Below are 23,546 nucleotides of genomic sequence, written 5' to 3' on the forward strand. Positions count from 1 at the left end.
GGCTCTTTGATAACTCTGATGCGGCTCAGCTGCACACTTGCCCCCATGATTTTTCCAGGAGGTTTCTGGATTTCAGTGCCTCTCCCGGAAATCTCCCGGGGCAAACATTCTCCGATTTTCACCTGGACAATAATATTGAGGGCGTGCCGTGATGGCACTGCCTTTAACGTCCTCTACAACATGTCGTCGCGTCCGATTTTACACCATGCTATCTGCGTGCCGGCCCGGTCACATGTTGTATGCGGCTTCTGCTTTCACACGTAAGTGATTGCAAGGCATACTTGATCAACAGCCATACAGGTTACACTGAGGGTTGTGATATAAACAACTTTAACACTCTTACTAATATGCGCCACACTGTGAAATCACACCAAACAAAAATGACAAACACATTTCGGGAGAACACAACATAAACACAACAGAACAAATACCCATAATCCCATGCATCCCTAACTTTTCCGGGCTACATTATACACCCCGCTATCACCAAACCCCGCCCCCCCAACCCAGCCCACCTCAACCTACGCACGGAGGGGGTGGGGGGGTTTGGTGGTAGCGGGGGTGTATAATGTTGCCCGGAAGAGTTAGGAATGCATGGGATTCTGGGTATTTGTTCTGTTGTGTTTATGTTGTGTTACAGTGCGGAAGTTCTCTCAAAATGTGTTTGTCATTCTTGTTTGGTGTGGGTTCACAGTGTGGCGCATATTAGTAAGTTAAAGTTGTTTAAACGGGCACCCTCAGTGTGACCTGTATGGCTGTTGAACATGCCTTGCAGTCAGTAATGTGTGTCTGCAGGAGCCGCATACAACATGTGACTGGGCTTGCAAGCTGTGTGTACAGGTTGTAGAGGGCACTAAAGGCAGTGATATCTTAGCACGCCCTTATTAATAGTGTTTGGGTGAAAATCAGCAGACATTCGAGAGAATAGCTGCCTTGAAATTCGGGAGTCTCCCGGAAAAATTGGGAGGTTTGGCAAATGTGATGCTGTCAAGCGGCATTCATATAAAACTCGCGGGCCGCACTAACATTACATTTTCATATTAAGGTGCGGGCCGCGTGTCTGAGACCCCTGGTTTATACATAGCACAAAGCAAAAAAAAACTTTGTATGCAGTGTTATTTCATTTAAAACTTCAAAAGAGTTTTGTGGCTCCCATTGTTTTCTTTCTTTTGTGAAACGGGTCAAAATGGCTCTTTGAGTGGTAAAGGTTGCCGACCCCTGCTCTAAACGAAGAACCCCGCCACCCGGCGGAGGAAACTCATTTCGGCCGCTTGCACCCGTGATCGTGTCCTTTCGGTCATAACCCAAAGCTCATGACCATAGGTGAGGATGGGAACATAGATCGACCGGGAAATTGAGAGCTTTGCCTTCCGGCTCAGCTCCTTGTTCACCACAACAGATCGATACAGCATCTGCATTACTGAAGACGCTGCACCAATCCGCCTGTCGATCTCACAATCCCACTCTCCCCTCACACGTGAACAAGACTACAAGGTACTTGAACTCCTCCACTTGGGGCAAGATCTCTTCCCTGAACCCCGGGCGGATCTCATCCACCCCCCCGGGGGCTTGCCACTGAGGAGCTTTTGAACTACCTTGGCAACCTCAGCCCCAGAAACAGGAAAGCCCACCACAGATTCCCCAGACACTGCTTCCTCATAGGAAGATGTGTTGGTGGGATTGAGGAGGCCTTCAAAGTATTCCCTCCACTGATGAATGTTGGCTCTGTATCTGTATCGGTTGTCTGTGAGTTATAAATAAATGATAAATGGGTTATACTTGTATAGCGCTTTTCTACCTTCAAGGTACACAAAGCGCTTTGACAGTATTTCCACATTCACCCATTCACACACACATTCACACACTGATGGCGGGAGCTGCCATGCAAGGCGCTAACCAGCAGCCATCAGGAGCAAGGGTGAAGTGTCTTGCCCAAGGACACAACGGACGTGACTTGGATGGTAGAAGGTGGGGATTGAACCCCAGTAACCAGCAACCCTCCGATTGCTGGCACGGCCACTCTACCAACTTCGCCACGCCCACGAGTTGTGTCCAATCTGTTGTTAAACAGTTTTTCAATCATTTTAGAAAATTGTGGAAGTAGAGAAACAGGTCTGTAGTTTGTAAGCTAGCATTTGTCACTAGTCTTATAAATCGGTACGACTTTTGCTATTTTCATTTTATCTGGGAATTTGCCTGTTTGAAATGATAGGCTGCTAATATATATTAAAAATTCTAAAATCTCTTCAATAACCTTTTTTATCGTTTCCATATGAATTCCGTTACAATCAGTTGTGGTCGTGGATTTACTTTTTTTCTCAATATTTATTATTTCCTCTTTTGTCACACCTTCGAGGAACATCGAGTGAGGATTTCTGTCTATAGTGTCATTCAAGTCCTCAACTGAATCGGGATCTGGAGTTTTCCTCCAGATTTGGTCCAATGTTCACAAAGTACTTTTTGAAGCTTTCAAGTACTTTGTTCATATTGTCATTTTTTACATTTCCATCTGAGAGGTATTTAGGATAATCCTTCTTATCCCCATTTTTAATAATGCTATTTAGGATGTCCCATGTTGCTCTCATTTTGTTTTTGTTCTGGTCCAATGCTTGACTGTAATATTCTTTCCTCCGTGTTTGTAGTTTGCTAGTTAGCTCGTTCTTATATGTTTTGTACTTGTTTTCTGCCTCTGTAGATCTTTGTGTTATAAATGTTCTATAAACCTACTCAGTGGCTTAGTGGTTAGAGTGTCCGCCCTGAGATCGGTAGGTCGTGAGTTCAAACGGCCGAGTCATACCAAAGACTATAAATTGGGACCCATTACCTCCCTGCTTGGCACTCAGCATCAAGGGTTGGAATTGGGGGTTAAATCACCAAAAATTATTCCCGGGCGCAGCACCGCTGCTGCCCACTGCTCCCCTCACCTCCCAGGGGGTGAACAAGGGGATGGGTCAAATGTGAAGTGAAGTGAAGTGAATTACATTTATATAGCGCTTTTTCTCAAGTGACTCAAAGCGCTTTTACATAGTGAAACCCAATATCTAAGTTACATTTAAACCAGTGTGGGTGGCACTGGGAGCAGGTGGGTAAAGTGTCTTGCCCAAGGACACAACGGCAGTGACTAGGATGGCGGAAGCGGGGATCGAACCTGCAACCCTCAAGTTGCTGGCACGGCTGCTCTACCAACCGAGCTATACCGCCCCAATGCAGAGGACAAATTTCACCACACCTAGTGTGTGTGTGACAATCATTGGTACCTTAACTTTAACTTTTAACTATAATGTATTCTTCTTGTTGCAAGCATTTTTCAGTCATTTTGTCATATAGTGTTTAGTCTTAGTATTTGATCTGTTTTAAATACTAAGCTTTTATTGTTTTAAATATTGGTTTGTACCGTAGCACTTTAAGATTTATTTAAATGAAAAGTGTGTCACGAATACAACCTATTATTATTCATTATTTCTGGCAAGCTTTGTAGCATCCTACTCAGGGTACTTGAACGCACCATAAAAACACTTTTAGTCTTGTTTTCCTGTGAGTATAAAACGATCACTCAGTCTAAAAGAGCACAACTTGTAGTTGCAATGTGCACAGGTTAATAGCGTAGTTGCTCAGACAGCAATGTGTTTATATAATTTTATATTGGGTTATGTCGTATCTTAATGCGGAAAGACGTAAATACTCTTGTTTTCATGTTAGCATTCAAGCCAGTGAGCTGGCACCAGTCAGTTTGAGAGTTTATCAAAGTGCAGTTATCTATCATGTTTTTTTTTTTCATTTTGTTTAATACTAACCATCTGGAGTTTAACTGCGGTTATCATTGTTATAGTTTGTTACATCTCTACTCACTTGTATAATAGATTGTGTCATCAAGCCAGGAAGTTGGTCAACTTTTAAAATTCCCATGCTACCAACTTTATACTACGTATATGGATCTCAACAAACGGAACGCAGCATTAACCATCGCAATATTGCTAGGAGCATTTTTTTAAGTGAGGTGTGAGGATTATTCTGAATTTAGCAGCTCAAGAAAATCACAAGTGGTAATAGATACAACCATCCCATAAGTCGTAATTGTGAGACACTGTTGGGCAAAATGTAAAAAACGTGCAGTTTTTCTTTAAAAGGTACAACGTTACTTTCATAATACATAAGAATGTATTGAAGCAGGCCAACTTACGCAATCCAGACAGCATTTTGCCGTTTAATGTCATTGTTTTCTGCTGTTTCCACTGGTACCTTGAAAAACCAACAAAAAAATCATGCACGTTATCTGGAACTCTCAAAACACCCATACACAATCATTTTTGGCAGCCACGAGTGTAGACAGGGAGTGTGGTTTTTGGTGCTTAATGCTGTTTTATGTTGGCTGAAAATAAAAAGTTTAATCATTTGTACCGTTCCATTTAGTATACCGTATTTTCCGCACTATAAGGCGCACCTATAAACCTCAAATTTTCTCAAAAGCTGACAGTGCGCCTTATAATCCGGTGCGCCTTATATACGGACCAATATTGAGCCACAACAAACCTAAACTTAATTTTCATAAAGTTTAGGTCTCGCAACTACGGTAAACAGCCGCCAACTTATTTTTCCCCCGTAGAAGAAGAAGTTCTTCTTCTATGGTAAGCAGCCGCCCCCGTAGAAGAAGAGGAATGCTGGGATATATGACGTTTCATTTCCATTTGTGTGTTTACGTAAAGATCCCAAAATGGCTCCTAATAAGAGACACGCTTACGACGCAGAGTTTAAACTCAAGGTGATCAGTCACGCAATAGAACACGGATGACAGAAGGCGAACACACGTTCACCAAGACAGGGAGACAGCGCCGGACGACATACGCCACTATCTGCCAGTTGATTGTAAATGCCTGGGCTGATATATCAGTCTCAACTGTGGTCCGAGCTTTCAGGAAGGCAGGAATCGTCACTGAACTGCTAGACAACAGCAGCGACACTGACTCGATTAATGACGACTTTGACGAGACGGAGCCGGGCATTTTGGATGCCGCATTCGCCCAACTGTTTAATTAGGACACTGAAGAAGAACAATTCGAGGGATTCGTGGATGAGGAATAACTTCATAAAGTGAGCTTTACATGTTTATTTTGTGTGTTGTGTTGTGTGACATTAACGTTTCAGCAACGTTAAGTTATTGTTATTGCTCTGCACTATTTTGAGTGTTACTATATTGTGATTGCGCTAACGTTTGATTTACCGTAACACAAGTAAATCAGATGTTTATTCATTTTGGGAGTGAACAGAGTTGTCAGAACGCTGGTTTGTAATCTATTAATAAAGTTTGACTGACCTATCTGACTGTTTTGTTGACATTCCCTTTAGCACAGCTCCATCTAATGGATGCATAGGTGCGCCTTTTAATCCGGTGCGCTTTATATATTAACAAAGTTTTGAAATATGCCATTCATTTAAGGTGCGCCTTATGATCCGGTGCGCCTTATAGTGCGGAAAATACGGTAATAGACATAGACAAGTAATAAAGTTAGCATTGGGATGCACACATTCATCAAGGTCAAACTATAGTATTAGTTTCCTTTGCTCCCCTCAACCTCTGCCTTTGTTATTTTATTCAGGAAAAAAACTATTTAGGGGAAGGAAAAGGACTGACTCATTATCTACTCAGAGGGCGATTTCTTAATTAGCAAAAGGTTTATCATGCATTCAATACTTTCCCATTAAGACATAATGGTTTCAAAGTGAGGACATCGCCGCAGGTGGGTTTGAAATCATGATGAAGAACTACAGGGCTGATGTTAAGTGAATAGATGAGAAAGAGATATGTGTGGTTCCCTTGACCATTTATTTAACATATTCACTTTATCACTTCTGTAGCATTTTGAAACCAAATCTGACAAATGGAGGAACTACAACTGTGGCTGGAAATGTACATTACACTCATCACGAGTATGAATGTCTATTAATTTGGGGATTCTAATGAATGAATATACAACATGCATCTTTTTAAAACAAGAAACGCGTGCACATTAGAATTCATTCAAAATTTTCTTTAATCCACACAGGGTTCTAAATTATACCTACTGCGCATGCTTAAATAAATACATAGTATACATTCACCTGTATTTTTTAATAAGTGCAGCTGAAGTTTTTACAGTACAATGTCTTGACAAGGCCCAGCCCCATCAATGCCTAGGCCTGTCAATAGTGATCATAATTGACTGCAGCAAATAGTTTATCTTTCTCAGAATTAAACCATTTTATTTTAAAAGCACACACATCAATCAAACCCCAAGGACATCGGTGAAAACGTACGACATAATTTACAGCAGCTTTAATATAACCTTTGTTTCCATCAGGAGTATATATTCAGACTACAGATTGACCGAATATCAGCTGGACCGATTATCGGCACCGATATTTTGCATTTTGACATAGACCGGGATCTGCCTTTTTTTTTTTAATACAACAGAATTACATCAGAACAAATCAGCAGGTACAATACATATACATATACCGTATTTTTCGGATTATAAGTCTCAGTTTTTTTCATAGTTTGGCCGTGGGTGCGACATATACTGCGGAGCGACTTATGTGTGAAATTATTATCACATTACCGTAAAATATCAAATAATATTATTTATCTCATTTGCGTAAGAGACGAAGCAAATGGCAGCAATCGTCACACACACGTCAGCAATCGTCACTCACAGGTCAACCAATAAGAATTCGGCGGGGGAGGGTCATGGCAGAAGTGCATTGTGGGTCATGGGATGCTAACTGCTATATGGTATATCAGACCTGGGCATTCTGCGGCCCGCGGGCCACATCCGGCCCTTTGTGCGTCCCTGTCCGGCCTGCTTGAGGCCAATCATAAATTACAAAATACATTTAAAAAAGTATCTATGTCGAGTGTGCAATACAACGGTGATGCTTTTGTTTTGAAAAGCGTTATTTGTATTACTTCCGTGTGGACGTATGCGCGTGCGTGATTGTGAGTGAATGTGAACAGCTGCAATCACAAATTACAAAATAAGTTGAAAAAACATCTATGTCGTGCGCGCAATACAACTGTGCTGCTTTTATTTTGAAAAGTGTTATTTATGTGCGTATGTCCGTGTGTAACCTGTGAGTGAAGGTGCACAGCGACAAGTGATGCACGGTTTACACCCGAGACGCTAAAAAGAGAAAAGTTGATGGCGAATGGCGTGTTTTCAACAAGACATGGACTGCCAAGCAACGTTCCCTCTAAGGTACCAATTGCAAGCAATTGCGCACTGCTCAAGCAAGCGTCCTCTGCGCACAGCAAATATATGCTGCGCACCAAATCAAATCCCATCTGAATTCTAAACAAAATAAACACATTTATTCTGTGTAATTTTGCAATGCAACTTTGAGTGACAGTGACAACTAGCGGCCCTAACGGTGTTCGTCAACACCGTTCAATTGAACACCGTTCAATTATTGTAACGTCTATCGAGATGCTTCGAGGCCAGGAATTATATCGATCACCTTATTGAGCAAAACTGTTTATATTCGGCCATAACCACACCAAAAACATGAGTAAAACACTCCTATCTCGAAAAACTAGTCATTTTCTGCCGTACAAACCAGGCAAAACCAACTTGTCATCTGTCACCAACACGCATAGCACTAAACCACTGGTGCATTTATGGCCACACAAAAAGTCGGACAACTCAAACACCACACGAAGTTACACTATGACTCCTTAGTCATACGTGTGCTTATTTTACTGTCATGTATTATTAATGTTAATTTATTTATATTAATCATAGAATGCTGTTGCTAGAGAAAGTTACAGGAATGCGCACTTCATCCTATGCTTACATTTCATTGTGCAACATGAGGATGTTTAAAGGCCTACTGAAATTAATTTTTTTTATTTAAACGGGGATAGCAGATCCATTCTATGTGTCATACTTGATCATTTCGCGATATTGCCATATTTTTGCTGAAAGGATTTAGTAGAGAACAACGACGATAAAGATCGCAACTTTTGGTATCTGATAAAAAAAAGCCTTGCCCCTACCGGAAGTAGCGTGACGTAGTTAGTTGACAGGCTCCTCACATTTTCCTATTGTTTTCAATGCAGCTAGAGCGATTTGGACGAGAAAGCGACGATTACCCCATTAATTTGAGCGAGGATGAAAGATTTGTGGATGAGGAACGTTAGAGTGAAGGACTAGAATGCAGTGCAAGACATATCTTTTTTTCGCTCTGACCGTAACTTAGGTACAAGCTGGCTCATTGGATTCCACCACTCTCTCCTTTTTCTATTGTGGATCACGGATTTGTATTTTAAACCACCTCGAATACTATATCCTCATGAAAATGAGAGTCGAGAACGCGAAATGGACATTCACAGTGACTTTTATCTCCACGACAATACATCGACGAAACACTTTAGCTACGGAGCTAACGTGATAGCATCGTGCTTAACTGCATATAGAAACTAAATAAATAAATCCCTGACTGGAAGGATAGACAGAAGATCAACAATACTATTAAACCATGGACATGTAAATACACGGTCAATGCTTTCCAGCCTGGCGAAGCTTAACAATGCTGTTGCTAACGACGCCATTGAAGCTAACTTAGCAACCGGACCTCACAGAGCTATGCTAAAAACATTAGCTATCCACCTACGCCAGCCAACCCTCATCTGCTCATGAACACCCGTGCTCACCTGCGTTCCAGCTATCGACGGTGCGACGAAGGACTTCACCCGATCACAGATGCGGTCGGCGAGACGGAGGAAGTTAAGGTGAGTTCGCCGGCTAGCGCGTCTGCTATGCATCTCTGTCCTCCTGGCTGTGTTGCTGTAGTCCGCCGCTAATACACCGATCCCACCTACAACTTTCTACTTTGCAGTCTCCATTGTTCATTAACAAATTGCAAAAGATTCACCAACACAGATGTCCAGAATACTGTGGAATTTTGAAATGAAAACAGAACTTTTTTGTATTGTATTCAATGGGGTACCAATACTTCCGTATCAACCGTTTACGTCACACGCATACGTTATCATATCTAGACGTTTTGAACGGAAGTGTGGCGGGAAATTTAAAATTGCGCTTTATAAGTTAACCCAGCCGTATTGGCATGTGTTGCAATGTTAAGATTTAATCATTGATATATAAACTATCAGACTGCGTGGTCGGTAGTAGTGGGTTTCATTAGGCCTTTAAGATCTCTGAAAGGGGTTGCAAATGATTTCCAAAGCAGTGCTTTTGGTATAAAGTTAAGTTAGGTTAAATGAAAGTGTTATTATTATTACTAATTATTATTATTATTATTATTATTATTATTATTATCATTATTATTATTATTATTATTTATCTTACGGTATATATCAAAAATAATATTGAGCAAAATTTAATTGAAATATTGTCGATGTGGCCCTCCAGCAGTGCCGGTTGCTCATGCAGCCTGTTGTTCACTATTCTTTATTTATTTAAAAATTGCCTTTCAAATATCTATTCTTGGAGTTGGATTTTATCAAATACATTTCCCCAAAAATGCGACGTATATATGTTTTTTTCCTTCTTTATTGTGCATTTTCGGCCGGTGCGACATATACTCTGGAGCGACTTATAGTCCGATAAATACGGTAATACTAGTATTTAGTAATAAAAAAATAACAATTAGTGAAGTACAGTAGATAGTAATAACCACTGCTCAAGCAACAGCCAGAAAAGTTCCCTTTTTTTAATTCACTGACAAATGAAAATTACTCTCACTGCAGTAATTATCTCCAAATATGTTTTGATATATGACTGCATATTTATATGAGTTCTTGTGAGAATTCTTCTCCGGTCTGCTTAGTTGCGCTCACGTGTCCATGCTCCCCTTTAATCTCTCTCCTTGAGTGCTGGTCACCTGCAGTACGTCTCTTGTGCTCACCTGTCAAAATTTCAAATTCATTTATTGTCTTTTCCTGGCATTTTACCGGTCCTGTTTTATTTGTTTTCGCTACTGCAGTGACCGAGTCACTCGAGAAGTCTCCAACCGCAGGATTTGCTCATTAAAGGCCTACTGAAACCCACTACTACCGACCACGCAGTCTGATAGTTTATATATCAATGATGAAATCTTAACATTGCAACACATGCCAATATGGCCGGATTAACTTATAAAGTGCAATTTTAAGTTTCCCGCGAAACTTCCGGTTGAAAACGTCTATGTATGATGACGTATGCGCGTGACGTCAATCGTTGAAACGGAAGTATTCGGTTACATTGTATCCAATACAAAAAGCTCGGTTTTCATCGCAAAATTCCACAGTATTCTGGACATCTGTGTTGGTGAATCTTTTGCAATTTGTTTAATGAACAATGAAGACTGCAAAGAAGAAAGCTGTAGGTGGGATCGGTGTATTAGCGGCTGGCTGCAGCAACACAACCAGGAGGACTTTGACTTGGATAGCAGACGCGCTATCCGACGCTAGCCGCCGACCGCATTGATGATCGGGTGAAGTCCTTTGTCGCTCCGTCGATCGCTGGAACGCAGGTGAGCACGGGTGTTGATGAGCAGATGAGGGCTGGCTGGCGTAGGTGGATAGCTAATGTTTTTAGCATAGCTCTGTGAGGTCCCGTTGCTAAGTTAGCTTCAATGGCGTCGTTAGCAACAGCATTTTTAAGCTTCGCCAGGCTGGAAAGCATTAACCGTGTAGTTACAGGTCCATGGTTTAATAGTATTGTTGATTTTCTGTCTATCCTTCCAGTCAGGGGTTTATTTATTTTGTTTCTATCAGCAGTTAAGCCCGATGCTATCATGTTAGCTCCGTAGCTAAAGTGCTTCGCCGATGTATTGTCGTGGAGATAAAAGTCACTGTGAATGTCCATTTCGCGTTCTCGACTCTCATTTCAAGAGGATATAGTATCCGAGGTGGTTTAAAATACAAATCCGTGATCCACAATAGAAAAAGGAGAAAGTGTGGAATCCAATGAGCCCTTTTACCTGAGTTACGGTCAGAGCGAAAAAAGATACGCCCTGCACTGCACTCTAGTCCTTCACTCTCACGTTCCTCATCCACAAATCTTTCATCCTCGCTCAAATTAATGGGGTAATCGTCGCTTTCTCTGTCCGAATTGCTCTCGCTGCTGGTGTAAACAATGGGGAAATGTGAGGAGCCTTTCAACCTGTGACGTCACGCTACTTCCGGTACAGGCAAGGCTTTTTTTATCAGCGACCAAAAGTTGCAAACTTTATCGTCGATGTTCTCTACTAAATCCTTTCAGCAAAAATATGGCAATATCGCGAAATGATCAAGTATGACACATAGAATGGATCTGCTATCCCCGTTTAAATACAAAAATTTCATTTCAGTAGGCCTTTAAAGGAGCGCGCAGAGTTTCATGTTCCGTGATTCAATCAAAAAACAAGGCAACAGAAACGGATGAATATGAAGATGACAGAAATATATCTCTGCCAAAATCCAAACTTTGTGTAAATATCTTGATAAATACGAGACATTTTATATAAATAAATTTGAGCAGGCAGCAGCTCAGACATTCTCATACTTTCTGTAACATCGAGGAAGATATGATGTCAGCCAGCTTGATAAATGTCTCAACTATAAGCTACGTGAAGGAGCCCAAAACTGTTTTTGTGTAAATGTTTGCAATATTTCAGGGTTTCTCATGTGGTACAATGTATTAAATCAATAAACTGCTATTAAATTGTATAACATTAGGTAGATGGCGAGTTATTGTGATGTAGAGAAATCCCATATTTTCACCAATTTTTCTAATGCATTGGAATGCAAATGCTGACACTCCTCTCCCCTGCAGCGTTAGACACATGTAATAAACGTGTATGTGAAATACCCTGATGTTTTTCAGTGCTAAATTAACCACAACATTAGCGCCACTTGTCGCCACTGTTCCTAAAAAATCATACTACACTACTAATCATGTTTAGCTAACTTTTACTGCAAATGATTATTAGCTCAAAATATTGGTTATCGGCTATGAGGAGTCATAGTGTAACTTTGTGTGGTGTTTGAGTTGTCTGACTTTTTGTGTGGCCATAAACACACCAGTGGTTTAGTGGTATGTGTGTTGGTGACAGATGACAAGTTGGTTTTGGCCTGGTTTGTACGGCAGAAAATTACTAGTTTTTCGAGATAGAAGTGTTTTACTCATGTTTTTGGTGTGGTTATGGCCGAATATAAACAGTTTTGCTCAATAAAGTAATCGATATAATTCCTGGCCTCGAAGCATCTCGATAGACTTTACAATAATTGAACGGTGTTCAATTGAACGGTGTTGACGAACCCCGTTAGGGCCGCTTGTTGTCACTGTCACTCAAAGTTGCATTGCAAAATTACACAGAATAAATGTGTTTATTTTGTTTAGAATTCAGATGGGATTTGATTTGGTGCGCGGCATATATTTGCTGTGCGCAGAGGACGCTTGCTTGAGCAGTGCGCAATTGCGCAGACGCGCACCTTAGAGGGAACGTTGCTTGGCAGTCCATGTCTTGTTGAAAACACGCCATTCGTCATCAACTTTTCTCTTTTTAGCGTCTCGGGTGTAAACCGTGCATCACTTGTCGCTGCGCACCTTCACTCACAGGTTACACACGGACATACGCACGTAAATAACACTTTTCAAAATAAAAGCAGCACAGTTGTATTGCGCGCACGACATAGATGTTTTTTCAACTTTATTTTGTAATTTGTGATTGCAGCTGTTCACATTCACTCACAATCACGCACGCGCATACGTCCACACGGAAGTAATACAAATAACGCTTTTCAAAACAAAAGCAGCACCATTGTATTGCACACTCGACATAGATACTTTTTTAAATTTATTTTGTAATTTATGATTGGCCTCACGCGGGCCGGACAGGGACGCACAAAGGGCCGGATGTGGCCTGCGGGCCGCAGAATGCCCAGGTCTGGACTAGAGTGTGCTGGGACGGCAGCACCTTAAAGAAGGATTCCTTCAGCCTGAGAAGGCACGTAGCGGCACTCCCTGGTGACAATTGCAGAGAGAAGATCTCTGAACAAACTGTTAGCCAGCACAGATGATGCAAGTCAGCTTCTGCACGCCGTCATTAATGCGCAGAGACGTTTAGTCAGTGACAGGCTGTTCCTCCCCAGGAGCAAAACTAACAGACCTAAAAACTCCCCTGTCATCAAAGTAGATGGGGATGTGCACAGCGACAATGTGCATTAATATGTCTTTTTGTCTTGTATACTGTATATGGAGTTGCTGCTATTGGAACTTACATTTCCCTAAGACCACACACCTCTGTGTTACAGTACTTCTGTCCTGTGTGCATACATTTATTACATTAGTTTATTAATTTTGTCTGTCATTCACAATCATTATAAGGCAAGAAAGTAGATGTATTGTTTTAGTGCATTCTAACTCGTAAATAAATGTAAGTAAAAGTCTGCTTACAATGGAGTCGATGGGAGGTCCTCTATTCCGCGCATACAGCCCTCTAAACAACTATCTATCCAACCATCCAAAAACCGCCAACAATACTCCCTTTACATTTTGTATTAACCAAATATTATTGATATTGTTATTATAAGCGCTAACGCAGACTAACTATTATAGCGGTTCTGAGTAAGTAACTTGTGCTGCTATATTGACATCATCGGCTGGTGAGCTGCTTTATCGCCTCTGAGCTCGTGAAAAGTTTTTTCTGTATCATTAATAATGCCTATCACTTTGATAGTAGGATGAGGACATAATCCGACAAGTTAGTCAACTTTGGCATTTAATTAAGACCTGGAACTGGCGAGAAAGACATGAAAAGACGCTTGATAACACCCCACTTTTTTCTTTGTGAGGATTATAAGTCATTCTTCATCTAAACAGGAATATATCAACATCCCATCAGTCGGCATCCCAGTAACATCAAACATTTTACAGTAAGTGATGTTCTAATTATGTTTGTTAGCTCTCATGATGTCCGCAGTAATTCGTAATCATTGATCTTGTCGAAGGGAAAAGCGAACGTCGTGACATGTTTTTTAAAGTTCATTTATGAGCAGCCATATTTAAAATAAGCATCCATCCATCCATTTTCTACCGCTTATTCCCTTCGGGGTCGCGGGGGGCGCTGGAGCCTATCTCAGCTACAATCAGGCGGAAGGCGGGGTACACCCTGGACAAGTCGCCACCTCAAGCATAATACGTAAATATTGTAATTATAAATGTGCCTGTTAGTACATTACATATTACAGTGTGTATATAAAATGATTATAGAGGTGTTTGAATGTTAACAAGTTTTTAATATCTGCGTTCGTCATAAATATAATAGGAGATTTTAATATCCATATGAATACCCCGTCAGACCCTCCGTGCATGGCACTCCAGACTATAATTGATAGCTGTGGTCTTACACAAATAATAAACGAACCCACGCATCGCATCGGTAATATGATAGATCTAGTCTTTGTCCGCGGCGTCACCACCTCCAAAGTTATGATACTCCCGTACACGAAAGTAATGTCCGATTATTACCGTATAAAATTTTAAGTTCTGACTCATTGTCAACAAGCTACTAATAACTACTGCTTTAGCAGCCGCTACATTACTGCTGCCACAACTATGACTCTTGCTGGCCTACTGCCTTCGGTATTGGCACCATTATCTATCAATAACCTCACTAACAACTTTAACGATGCTCTGCGCAACACCATTTATGGTATAGCACCGCTTAAGCTAAAAAAGGCCCCTAAAAGGCGTACCCCCTGGTTCACGGAAGAAACCAGAGCTCTTAAACTATCAAGTAGAAAGGTGGAACGCAAATGGCATGCGACTAAACTTGAGGTTTACAATCAAGCATGGAGTGATAGTTTAAGAACTTATAAATACGCTCTTACCACAGCTAAAACTAATTACTACTCTAATCTCAAATCAATAAAAACGATCCAAAATATCTGTTTAATACAGTAGCGTCGCTAACCCAACAAAGGACTTCTCCTAGTAGCTCTCCACCCACTCGGCTGATGACTTTATGCAATTCTTTACTAAGAAAATTTAACTCATTAGATAGGAGATTAAAGATTAAAAAAGCCCGTTCCTGTCTCAATTACTGTAACGTATTATTTTCGGGTCTCCCTATGTCTAGCATTAAAAGACAGTTCGTACAAAATACGGCTGCTAGAATTGACAAGGACAAGAAAGTTTGATCATATTATGCCTATGCTGGCTTCCTGTGCACTTATGTGACTTTAAGGTTTTTCTACTTACATATAAAATACTAAACGGTCTACCTCCATCTTATCTTGCTGATTGTATTGTAGCATATGTCCCAGCCAGAAATCTGCATTCAAAGACCTCTGGCTTATTAGTGATTCCCACAGCCCAAAAAGTATAGAGTGTTTTCTATTCAGGCTCCAGTAGTCTGGAAAGCCCGATCGGTTGAAGTTCTTACTCATTAGAGATGCTACCTCAGTAAAAGCATTTAAAGGCCTACTGAAAGCCACTACTACCGACCACGCAGTCTGATAGTTTATATATCAATGATGAAATCTTAACATTGCAACACATGCCAATACGGCCGGGTTAACTTATAAAGTGCAATTTTAAATTTCCCGCTAAACTTCCGGTTCGAAACGCCTCTGAGGGTTGACGTATGCGCGTGACGTCAATCATTGAAACGGAAGTATTCGGACACCATTGGAGTCAATACGAAATAGCTCTGTTTTCATCTCATTATTCCACAGTATTCTGGACATCTGTGTTGGTGAATCTGTTGCAATTTGTTCATTGCATTATGGAGAAAGAAGCTGAGCAAGCAAAGAAGAAAGTTGTCGGTGCGAAGTGTCTATTTTGCGAGGGAAGTCAGCAACAAGACATACACAGCCGGCGCTTCTTTGTTTACATTCCCGAAAGATGCAGTCAAGATGGAAGAACTCGGACAACAGAAACTCTTACCAGGAGGACTTTGATTTGGATACACAGTTGCGATAACGTGAGTACACAGCTGCGCTTCCAAACATTTGATCGCTTGCTATAACTAGCTCGAGCTAGTAGCTAGGAGCTAGGAGCTAGCATTAGGATTAATTTGTGGCATATTAAATATAAGCCTGGTTGTGTTGTGGCTAATAGAGTATATATATGTCTTGTGTTTATTTATTGTTGTAGTCATTCCCAGCTGAATATCAGGTCCCACCCGCGCGCTTCCAAACATTTGATTGCTTGCCCGTACGTGCGTGTCATGTACGTAACTTTGATTAAATATATAAGCTTTATGAACCTTGGGTTAGGTGAACGGTTGTTTGGGCTGAGTGAGTGTGTGTGTTATGCAGGTGTTTGAATTGTATTGGCGGGTTATATATACGGGATCCCGTCCATATTACCCGCTCGAGCTATAACTAGCTCGAGCTAGTAGCTAGTAGCTAGGAGCTAGGAGCTAGCATAACAAACACCTAGGTGTTTTTATGCGGGATTAATTTGTGGCATATTAAATATAAGCCTGGTTGTGTTGTGGCTAATAGAGTATATATATGTCTTGTGTTTATTTACTGTTGTAGTCATTCCCAGCTGAATATCAGGTCCCACCCGCGCGCTTCCAAACATTTGATTGCTTGCCAGTACGTGCGTGTCATGTACGTAACTTTGATTAAATATATAAGCTTTATGAACCTTGGGTTAGGTCAGGGGTCGGCAACCCGCGGCTCCGGAGCCGCATGCGGCTCCTTGACCACTCTGATGCGGCTCAGCTACATGCATGCCGACCCCCTCGATTTTCCCAGGAGACTTATGGATGTCAGTGTCTCTCATAGACTACTCCCAGGGAAAAATAATCCTATTAACACTCTAATTACTATATAAAGGGCGTGCCCTAATTGCACTGCAGTAATTATCCTCTATAGCATTTACTTACAGCATGCCAGGCCAGCCACATGGTGTATGTTGTTATTACTTGCTCACACATGAGACAGCAAAGCATACTTACTCATCAGCCACACAGCTTACACTGACGGTAGCCGTATCAAACAACTTCAACATTGTTACGTTACAAATATGCGCCACACTGTGAACCCACACCAAAAAAGAATGAAAAACACATTTCTGGAGAACATCCCACTGTAACACAACATAAACACAACACAACCATTACCCAGAATCCCATGCAGTCCTAACTCTTCCGGTCTACATTATACACCCCGCTACCACCAAATCCCCCCACACATCAACCCCCCCCCCCCCCCCCTCTTCGTGGTTGGTTGAGCGGAAGAGTTAGGGCTGCATGGGATTCTGGGTATTGGTACCGTCAGTGTAAGATGTGTGGCTGCTGAGTTAGTAGCCTTGCTGTCTCTTGCGTGAGCAAGTTAAAGCTGCATTCCACTTGTGGCCGAGCAGGTACACTGATTGGGCAGACTGTAGAGGGCGCCAAATGCAGTGTCATCACGCAGGTGTTACATTTCACCTGATATTCGGGAGTCTCCCGGGAAAAATGAGAGGGTTGGCAAGTGTGACGCAAGCGACATTCATCCAAAACTCGCGGGCTGCACTAACATCCAATTCCCACATTAAAGTGCGTGCCGGTGCGTGTGTCGGAGACCCCTGGTTAACATAGCACAAAGCATGTAAGCTTTGTATGCGGTGTTTTTCATTTTAAATTTTAAAAACATTTTTGTGGCTCCCATTACTTTCTTTAATGTGTGAAACTTGCCAAAATGGCTCTTTGAGTGGTAAAGGTTGCCGACCCCTGGGTTAGGTGAACGGTTGTTTGGGCTGAGTGAGTGTGTGTGTTGTGCAGGTGTTTGAATTGTATTGGCGGGTTATATATACAGGATCCCGTCCATATTACCCGCTCGAGCTATAACTAGCTCGAGCTAGTAGCTAGGAGCTAGCATAACAAACACCTAGGTGTTTTTATGCGGGATTAATTTGTGGCATATTAAATATAAGCCTGGTTGTGTTGTGGCTAATAGAGTATATATATGTCTTGTGTTTATTTACTGTTGTAGTCATTTCCAGCTGAATATCAGGTCACCCCCGGCTCTCACAGCATCTTCCACTCCCCACTAGTCCTTCACTTGCACTTTCCTCATTTAAAAATATTTCATCCTCGCTCAAATTAATGGGGAAATCGTCGCTTTCTCGGTCCGAATCTCTCTCACTTCATGCGGCCATCATTGTAAACAATAGGGAACTTTGCGTATATGTTCAATTGACTACGTCACGCTACTTCCGGTAGGGGCAAGCCTTTTTTTATCAGATACCAAAAGTTGCGATCTTTATCGTCGTTGTTCTATACTAAATCCTTTCAGCAAAAATATGGCAATATCGCGAAATGATCAAGTATGACACATAGAATAGATCTGCTATCCCCGTTTAAATAAAAAAAAATCATTTCAGTAGGCCTTTAAGTACCATCTTAAAACTCACTTATACACTTATACACCCTAACCTTTAAATAGGCCTCTTTTTAGACCAGTTGATCTGTAGTCTTTATTTTCTGCTCTGTCCCCTCTCCTACATGGAGAGGTTATCAGGTGGCCACAGATCAGTTTGCACGGAGGATGCACTTGCTATTCCAGGTTGGGACCTGGGATGGACTGCTCCTCTTTGCATTAGTTGGTGATGTCTCTGCGCTGCTGACTTGTCTACATACAAGAGGATCCCCTGCTGGCTTCACTATGAACTAGACTCTCACGTTATTAACTGTATCCACTTGGCATCCATTGCACCAGTCACCCAAGGGGGGTTCATATCTGCGGTCCCTTTCAAGGTTTCTCGTTGTACCCATTGGGTTTAGTTTTTTCTTTCCCCAATGTGGATCTGAGCCAAAGATGTCGTTGTGGCTTGTGCAGCCCTTTGAGACATTTGTGATTAAGGGCTATATATATATATATATATATATATATATATATATATATATATATATATATATATATATATATATATATATATATATATATATATATATATATATACATATACGTATATGTATATGTAAATGTCTATATATATATATATATATATATATATATATATATATATATATATATATATATATATATATATATATATATATATACGTATACGTATATGTATATGTATATGTATATATATATATATATATATATATATATATATATATATATATATATATATATATATATATATATATATATATATACATCAACGGCACAGCGGTGGAGATAGTAAGCAGCACCAAGTTCCTGGGGGTGCAGATAACTGACAATATAACCTGGTCTCTACACACCGGAGCTCTTGTAAAAAGAGCTCAGCAGCGCATGCACTTTTTGCGTCGGATGAAAAGAGCACAGTTCCCTCCCCCCATTCTCACCACATTCTACAGAGGCATTATAGAGAGCCTGCTGACCAACAGCATCTCTGTCTGGACTGGAGCCTGCAATGCCTCGGACTGGAAGTCTCTCCAGAGAGTGGTGAGGACGGCGGAAAAGATCATCAGGACTCCTTTTCCTCCTATACAAGAGATCGCAAAAAGACGCTGCCTGACCAGGGCTCAGAAAATCTGCAAACTCCTCCCACCCCCACCAAGGTCTGTTTTCACTGCTGGACTCTAGAAAGAGGTTCCGCAGCCTCCGAAGCAGAACCTCCAGGTTCTGTAACAGCTTCTTCCCTCAAGCCGTAAGACTCTTGAACGCATCATAATTAAATTATCCCCTCAACTCCCCCCAAAATGGATTAACTCGCTGGAATAAAAAAGACAATATAACATTCATCCATACACGTGGACGCATGTGAAAAAGTGCAATATATTTATCTGTACAGTAATCTATTTATTTATTTATATATATTTATTTATTTTATATATATATATTTATATATTATTTATATATATTTATTTATTTATACATGCACCTTATTGCTTTTTTATCCTGCACTACTATCTGTGCTGTAAAGTTCAAATTTGAATGACAATAAAAAAGGAAGTCTAAGTCTAAGTCTAAATAAATTAACTTTGATTGATTGATTGATTGTTTGATTGATTGATTTTAAGCGCTTTAAAGACAGAATAGAGTGACTCCCATAGGCTTCGCTGTAAGCTGACTTTGTGTCGCATTTATGTCCTAGTTAGATTGCATTAAAAAAGACAAATATATGTGTGCTTGTCATATTGTGAATGATAGGCAAAATTTTAAAAAATGTACAATTCTCCTTTAAGTCGAGATCGACATGCTGTAAGTTAGGGCTGGGCAATATATCGAATATACTCGATATATAACGGGTTTGTCTCTGTGCGATATAGAAAATGACTATATCTTGATATTCGAGTATACGTTCTCACGCAGTTGCTTTTAGCTGCGGCATTACACTACATACGTTTCTCACTCTTTCTTGTCTCTCCTTCTCACAGAGACATAAAACAAGCGCACCTGCTTACATACGTCACATACTGTCATGCGTGCAACGTCATACACCCTCGCGGAGCAGACAGGTAGCGGCATAGTAACGTTAGCTGTGGTGCTAGTGGTAATACGAGAGAAAGAAGGTGTGAATCTGGTAACAAATTAAGAAATAATTAATTCCCAAGAAAAACAGCAGGGAGTCCATCGTCTGGCGGTGGTTTGGCTTCAAGTGGGTAGATGGTGAACAAGTATGCGGCAAAAGCGTTGCTACAAAAAGTAGCACCACTGCTATTGTGAAGCCTCATTTGAAAAGTCACCCGCTAGAGAATGAAGAGTGCTTGAAACTCTGCATGTCAACATCTCCGGCCGGTGCCACACCCACAAAATGCCCAAGCAACCATTTCCACATCAACACCGTATGAAAAAAAATAGTCAACAACAGAAGGAGATAACGTCCGCAGTAACTTACCACATAGCGAAGGACATACACTATTTGATTTCCTATTATGCAGCTCATTTTTATTTGACACTTATTGAAATATCTTGTGTGACATCATGCACAAAAGTGCACTTTATTTGTTTTAAACTAATGTAGTGGCGTTCTGTACAAAAAGTGCACTTTAATTTAGTGTTGTTTTGATATGTCATCTTAGACATCATGCACAAAAGTGCACTAATAGCTGGTTTTATAATGTCTCTGACAATCTTGCACTTTCTGTTTTGGAAATGACATGAATTTTTGTGCCACTGCTTAATAACTGTTTAATAAATACAGTTTTGGTAAATTGACTTAGTTGTGGTTTCCCTCTCTGCATGAAAGTTTAAAATGAGCATATATTAATGCAGTATGAACAAGAATGATTTAATGTAGACACATAGAATCATCATACTGCTGTGATTATATGCATCAAGTGTTCATTCAAGGCTAAGGCAAAATATCGAGATATATATCGTGTATCGTGACATGGCCTAAAAATATCGAGATATTAATAAAAGGCCATATCGCCCAGCCCTACTGTACGTACATGATCGACTGCTTTTGTCGAGAAAACATTTAATACCCAATTTCTATGAATAATCAGTCGGAATGTGTTGAAGCATCAACTTTCTTAAATGTTGCTAAACAACAGCAACATAGTTACTGTCTCGTTAAACTGCATTAAAATATGACTTTGTGTTCATTGCAAAGTAAACTTAAAAATAAAAGCATGCCAGTGTTAACCTGGATTCTTCTCACACAGCAACAAACAAAATGCATCCTATTAAGTTAAAATTAAAGTCCCAACGATAGTCACACACACATTATACCCATGTTCACCCCCTGGAAGATGAGGGGAGCAGTGAGCAGCAGCAGTGAGCAGCAGCAGTGAGCAGCAGCAGTGGCCGCGCTCGGGAATCATTTTGTTGATTTAACCCCCAATTCCAACCCTCGATGCTGAGTGCCAAGCAGTGAGGCAATGGGTCCCATTTTTATTGTCTTTGGTGTGACTCGGCCGGGGTTTGAACTCACGACCTTCCAGTCTCAAGGCGGACACTCTAACCACAAGGCTACTGAGCAGGTTTAATTAATTATTCTTTTAAAGATTGTTAGCAACCGGGAAAACGATTTGAACTTGTACAAATGTGTCATTTGTAGTTATTCAATGTAATCAAGACATACTACAAAATTACCACAAAAGCACGTTAGAGAAGAAAGAAAGACATACTATTTGCCAATTATACTGTATAGACATTTAAAATAGTGACATTTTATAGTAAATGATAATGTTTACATGTGTGTAAAATTTACCTTATCTCCTTTTGTGCTGCTTAGAATGTCTGTTTTGGACTCCAATGTCATAATGTAATCTTGATGAGAGAGCATGCCTGCAGTCTGAAACTTTTCTGCCCATTCTGTGTCACCTTCCCTCCCGAGTAGGCATCCAGCCGGCAATGATGGACCAACCCACCACAGTCCAAGTCTTCCCTCACAGGACATTGACGGTCCCACAGCAAAGCCCCTGGGTAGTAATGTGCAGAGAAATGAGGCAAGAGCAGACGGACTTGGTGGGGCAAGGCAAGCCATCACTCTGTAAGAAATAGACATGATCTATTATGTTTCCAATAGAATCCATTCACTGTAGGAAAAAAGTGCTATATTGTACAAATGGAGATTATTTTTGTGCAACGCTTATTCTGATACACAAGTTATATTGAGGAACATTACATTTTACACTTACACAAAATATTATGTCTGAAAATGAGTAGTTAGAAGCAAAGCATATTAAATCCTAACAACCCGTCATTTTGCAAGAAAGCCGTGTTTGAGCACTTGACTAGGTTAAAGCGGTAGTATGTAAAATAAATACATTTTACTAACATTTTTCAGAGCACATTTGGTCAGTAGAGGTCTGGTTGTTCTAAAACCACAGGTGGCACTAGTAGCTCAAAATGATACTGTATGCCAATTATACTGTATAGACATTTAAAATAGTGACATTTTATGTAAATGTTTACATGTGTGTAAAATGTACCTTGAAAAAGTTTCATAGTCTTATCATTTAAAAATATGTATTTTTTAAAAATATGTTCCTGTTTACTTTTTTGTGAATCAACAGTTTCTCCTCTACCAGTACGTGCAACAGGAATAAATACAAATACACCCCCCGCGACCCCAAAAGGGTCAAAAGGTAGAACTGGATGGATGGATGTTAATACCGAAAATACAGTAATATGTAACGCAGGGCAAGGTCATTTCTGGCCAGCCAAAACAACCCCAACACGGCTCTGCCACTAACATAGTAAGAGTTTCCTAAGAACCAGTAGCGTCTTCATGTTTTGTTTTACTTGTTACTGTATTTGACAATATGGCACATGTATGTATATTATATCGCCGGTGGGCTGTTTAGAATAGAAGGGTTGACTAGCTAACTTGACACAGACAGTCTAAAGACACATGCTTCCATTATTTTTGTGACATAAAAAAATATTACGGACATACTTGGAATGTGTCTGTTGTCTTTCATAGCAAACTGGTGAAGTGAACCCGTTTACTTTATTCCGATTTAAACTCTGGAAAAGCTTTCGTTATCCAGCGAGAAAAAAATCCAACTAGAAGTCCTCATCAGTACTGGTCCGACTGGAAATGTGCTCATCTATTTAGCGTTCCGCCCACAATAAATTGTCATTTAATGACTTTTTTTTTAATTCACTTACTAAATACAAAAAAACTTATTTGGTCTCCATA

General features: G+C 40.5%; 1 protein-coding gene across 3 annotated transcripts in view; it reads right to left on the reverse strand.

Moving 5' to 3' along the window:
- Window positions 1–23,546, reverse strand: part of LOC133637161 (zinc finger protein 595-like) — a 60,435-nt gene extending 36,889 nt beyond the window's left edge. Inside the window, exons 1-3 of one of the 3 annotated variants that reach the window (XM_062030463.1) lie at window positions 23,301–23,546; window positions 22,110–22,320; window positions 4,181–4,239 (exon numbers count right to left, since the gene is read on the reverse strand). In XM_062030463.1, coding sequence (XP_061886447.1) covers window positions 4,181–4,239; window positions 22,110–22,298 — 248 coding nt within the window. In that variant the 5' untranslated portion in view covers window positions 22,299–22,320; window positions 23,301–23,546. Of the gene's footprint in view, window positions 1–4,180; window positions 4,240–22,109; window positions 22,390–23,300 lie in introns of all 3 variants that reach the window. The other 2 variants (XM_062030462.1, XM_062030464.1) reach the window with 2 other exon arrangements.

The sequence above is a fragment of the Entelurus aequoreus genome, linkage group LG02, assembly GCF_033978785.1.
Source record: "Entelurus aequoreus isolate RoL-2023_Sb linkage group LG02, RoL_Eaeq_v1.1, whole genome shotgun sequence".
Taxonomy (NCBI): domain Eukaryota; kingdom Metazoa; phylum Chordata; class Actinopteri; order Syngnathiformes; family Syngnathidae; genus Entelurus; species Entelurus aequoreus.